The sequence below is a fragment of the Portunus trituberculatus genome, chromosome 2, assembly GCF_017591435.1.
Source record: "Portunus trituberculatus isolate SZX2019 chromosome 2, ASM1759143v1, whole genome shotgun sequence".
Classification (NCBI taxonomy): domain Eukaryota; kingdom Metazoa; phylum Arthropoda; class Malacostraca; order Decapoda; family Portunidae; genus Portunus; species Portunus trituberculatus.
The window spans coordinates 7,027,358-7,032,357 of record NC_059256.1 but is presented as its reverse complement, the minus strand read 5'-3'; the positions used below and the strand labels follow the sequence as shown (position 1 = coordinate 7,032,357).

Below are 5,000 nucleotides of genomic sequence, written 5' to 3'. Positions count from 1 at the left end.
CTTTCTGTAAGTATTTGTGAGTGTTTGGAGTGTGTTTCATGCTTGTGTTGCGTGAAACACGGTGACTTAGAGGCTGTTTATGGCTTAGATAAGAGCCCAGTTTCCTTTACAAATTTTCCAACTACGTATGTTTGATTTTTTGTTTCCAGGTGTAATGAAGTGTTTGTGTTTTCAAAGAATAGTTTGTGATGGTTTAAGTGTGTTTCGCTCCTGACAAGGTAAATATGTGGACTTTGAGAGTGATTTACAGCGCCGTTAAAGTGTGTAAAAGTGACACATACAAAAGATGTTATTTTTTTGTTTCCGCGTGCTGACAAGTTTTGAAATGTTGTGAATGTTGTTCATATTTTTAAAAAGTGTTTTCGATCCTGTTGAATGAAGTTGGTGGGCTTTAGAATTGTTTTGAGCATGTCGATGTTATAACACTTTTATTTGTGGTATTTTGAAATATTTTCTTATTGCTCAGCCTGGCAATGCTTTTCATATTTTGGAAGTTAGTTTTGATTGGTGACAAGTCACAATTTCATAAGCATTCGTGTCCAGCTGCCGTTTTGCGAGTCGACATTTTCAAAATGGTTTGCGTAACGTAAATATGTGACGTCATCAACGGGGGGGGTCCTGGGGCTGGACCCAGACCCAGACCCAGACCTCTGGCCCCCACCCTCCCGCACGGTGTATGCGTGCGTACGTGTGTGTTACCCTGTCTCACTGTACATATGCTGGTGTGTGTGTGTGTGTGTGTGTGTGTGTGTGTGTGTGTGTGTGTGAGCAGGTGTAATGCCGTAAGTTGCCGTCCAGGGGCCCACAGCGTAGGTAAGCCCTTGGTTTCCACGCACCACCGCGAGGCTCATGCGCTGCTGTAGTCATGCAGTGTGTGTGTGTGTGTGTGTGTGTGTGTGTGTGTGTGTGTGTGTGTGTGTGTGTGTGTGTGTAACATCTGAATTAAGCTGACTTTATTGAATCAGACATCACTGAGTGTGCTGTCAGCTGCCCCCTCACTCCCTCACCTTTCCAAAAGCTGCTGTTACATTCAACCTGTGTGTAAATAATAATAATAATAATAATAATAATAATAATAAACGGTTTATTAGTTAGGCAATGTAAAAAATTACACTGAAAATGTACGTGTGTGTGTGTGTGTGTGTGTGTGTGTGTGTGTGTGTGTGTGTGTGTATTCACCTAGTTGTAATTTTCCAGGGCCTGGGTATCATACTGGTGTGGCCCCGTCTCCATATCTACACACATCCAACTTTCCTTTCAAACTCTGCACACTCCTCGCTGACACCACCTCCTCACTCAAACCATTCCACACCTCCACACATCTTTGTGGGAAACTATATTTCTTCACATCCTTCAAGCATATTCCCTTGGCTATCTTTTTACTATGTGATCTCGTAGTTCTATTTAAGTTTTCCTCTCTCAACATCATTTGCTCATTATCCACTTCATCCAGTCCGTTCAACAGTTTATAAAGCTGTATTAAATCTCCTCTTTCTCTTCTTTGTTCCAAGGTAAGCAAATTCATTTCTTTTAATCTCTCCTCATAGGTCATTTCTGCCAATTCCGGAACCATTTTTGTTGCCATTCTCTGCAATCTCTCCAACTTCCTTATATGCTTCTTTTTATAAGGGGACCAAACCACTCCAGCATATTCCAATCTTGGTCTAATTACCATACTAATTAATTTCTTCATCATATCTTTATCCATATGTGTGTGTGTGTGTGTGTGTGTGTGTGTGTGTGTGTGTGTGTGTGTGTGTGTGTGTGTGTGTGAAACATCTCAAGCCATCGTTATTGAGTCAGGCATCACCGATGGAGTGTGGTGACAGCTGCCACCTAACCTCTCCGCAAGCAGCTGTTACGTTCAACCTGTGTTAGGTGTGTTTACGTACACCATAGTTGTGTATTACAGGGATGTATTGGGGCTCCTAGTGACCTGTCTCCATGTCTACATTGATCACTTCCTGCTGCTACAATCTCTTCACTCGAGCCGTTCCAAATATCCGTGCACCGTCCTGTGTGGAAAACTGAACTTTTTAAATGTGTGTGTGTGTGTGTGTGTGTGTGTGTTAACCAGACTGTCTCGCGAGGCCCTACGCTTCGCTGGCAGCTGTATTTGCCGATGTGTGTGTGTGTGTGTGTGTGTGTGTGTACGTGCGTGTGTGTGTGCGCGCGCGCTTGAAGTATTTGAGGTGGTGTGTGTGTGTGTGTGTGTGTGTGTGTGTGAGTGAGAGATTCATCTCGGTCGTCTGCTGGTCACCCATCCAGTCTTTCCCATTACGGAGCGAGCTCAGTGTGTGTGTGTGTGTGTGTTCACTGTTTGATCTGCTGCAGTCTCTGACGAGACAGCCAGACGTTACCCTACGGAACGAGCTCAGAGCTCATTATTTCCGATCTTGGGATAGGTCTGAGACCAGGCACACACCACACACCGGGACAACAACCTCACAACTCCTCGATTTACATCCCGTACCTACTCACTGCTAGGTGAACAGGGGCTACACGTGAAAGGAGACACACCCAAATATCTCCACCCGGCCGGGGAATCGAACCCCAGTCATCTGGCTTGTGAAGCCAGCGCTCTAACCACTGAGCTACCGGGCCGTGTGTGTGTGTGTGTGTGTGTAAACGCACGCTGCCTCGCGTGGCTAATGCCTGATGGTTTTTCCCATATCTAGAATTAGGCTGTGTCGAATACCCCGCCCCGGCCCCGCTGCCCCGTGGTTCATTTCTACACCACGGCGAGAGGCGGACACTGGACAGACATGGGCTGGGCCGGGCCACCTACTGCTCGCTGTCCCTCACGCTCCTCGCCTGTATTTGCCTAGTTTACCTAGTTGTATTGTAGAGGGTTTGAGTGGGGCTCATAGTGTCCTGTCTCCATGTGTCCATTTATCTAGTTTTTGGTTGAAGTTGTGGACATTATGTGGTGTAACAACTTGGTCACTCAATGCATTCCACTTCTCCAGCGTTCTGTGTGGAAAACTGTATTTTGCAACATCCTTGACACACTGCCTCATCCTGATCTTCTTTCCATGTCCTCTTGTCCTTCCATGTTGTTGTGTCACCAGCACTAGGTCTTCCTTGTCTATCTTTTCAGTGCCATTGACTATCTTGTACATTGTTATTAGGTCCCCTCGTTCTCTTCTATCTTGTAAGGTTGGCAGTCACATTTCCTTCAGCATTTTTCTTGTGTGTGTGTGTGTGTGTGTGTGTGTGTGTGTGTGTGTGTGTGTGTGTGTGTGTGTGTGCCTTATTCCTTAGTTACCCCTGAAAGGTACGCTTCCCGTGCTCTCTCATAGACGTAATGGAGAGCACGGATTTCTGACAACCTACATGTATTTGAGTAAGGAAATACACAGTGTGCTTACCTTCAATATAAACATAGAAAATACAAACGATATATATTCAACAATAAAACATGAAATAGACCCCCTAATAAAAGAAATAGAAAATGCAGCATATCAAATAGCCACGTGTTCCAATGATGTTTATTTGAACCAGCTGGCGGGGAAGCCACCTCAGTCACCCCCGAGACACAGAGGGAGAAGGACGTGCGCTCTTTGACTCCAACCATGGCGCCTGATACTAAGAAAACCCGCAGTTCCAATAAGTCATCCACGTCACAATTAACAGTGGAGAAAGCCTTCATGAAGTACAGGTGAGTGGCGGAGGCGCAGGTGTGTTAATTAAGTAGTTTTGGAGGTAAGGGGCAAGGTATGTTAGAGAGAGAGAGTTAGTGAAAGCTGTTTAGACGGTGACCCATTATTTTCTCTAATTTGCTTTAATTTTCTCTATTTCTGAACGTCATAGGTGTGTCAGGTTAGGTTGGTATTCGTAAGTTTGGGATTTAAATGTCTTGGTTCTTTAAATCTCTCTCTCTCTCTCTCTCTCTCTCTCTCTCTCTCTCTCTCTCTCTCTCTCTCTCTCTCTCTCTCTCTCTCTCTCTCTCTCTGATTACCTATGTTACTACTGTGTGTGTTATTAATTACATAGTTAGTGGTTATATTCATTAGTGTGTTGCATTGAAGTTGTTCACGTGTTTTTGTTCTTTACTACTACTACTACTAATACTAATACTACTGCTACTACTACTACTACTACTACTACTACTACTACTACTACTACTTTTGCTTCCTTTTTTCTTTTTCTTTTCATCTTTTTCTTCTCCTCCTCCTCCTCCTCCTCCTCCTCCTCTAATGGAACTGAATTCTAGCTAATGTAATTGAGTTGACCCATCCTAACCTAACCTAACCTAACCTGATCAAAGTAGTAGTAGTAGAAGTAGTAGTAGTTTTTCTCGGCCCTCCAACTGCTAACTCTGTACAAGGGCCTTATCCATCCCTGTATGGAGTACTCTTGGCATGTTTGGGGGGGTTCCAGTCACACAGCTTTGCTTGATAGGGTGGAATCGAAAGCTCTTCGTCTCATCAACTCCCCTCCTCTGACTGACTGTCTTCAGTCTCTTTCTCACCGCCGAAATGTTGCATCCCTTTCTATATCTTATCGCTATTTTCATGGTAACTGTTCTACTGATCTTGCTAACTGCATGCCTCCCCTCCTCCTGCGGCCACGCTGCACAAGGCTTTCTTCTTCCTCTCATCCCTATTCTGTCCACCTCTCTAATGCAAGAGTTAACCAGTACGCTCAATCCTTCATCCCTTTCACTGGTAAACTCTGGAACTCCCTCCCTGCATCTGTATTTCCAAATTCCTACAACTTGTCTTCTTTTAAGAGGGAGGTATCGAGGCATTTGCTCCCCTAATTCTGCCTGACGGTTTTGCCACTTTTTCTACTCTTTGGAGAGCCAGCGCTCTAGTGGCCTTTTTTCTAACTTTCTTTTTTTTGGCCTTGGCTGCACTCTTCCCTACGTAACAAAAAAAAGCATTAACCTAACACAAAACAGCATAATAGGAAAATGAACCTAACTTAATGTAATCTTAGTAGTAGTAGTGGTGGTGGTGGTGGTGGTGGTGGTGGTGGTAGTAGTAGTAGTAGTA

General features: G+C 44.4%; 1 protein-coding gene across 1 annotated transcript in view; it reads left to right on the top strand.

The window, feature by feature from the left end:
* Positions 1-5,000, top strand: part of LOC123504158 (protein O-mannosyl-transferase 2-like) — a 27,157-nt gene that overhangs the window by 1,343 nt on the left and 20,814 nt on the right. Inside the window, 1 exon segment of the mRNA XM_045254496.1 lies at positions 3,505-3,661. Within this exon segment, the coding sequence (XP_045110431.1) occupies positions 3,576-3,661 (86 nt within the window). The 5' untranslated portion in view covers positions 3,505-3,575.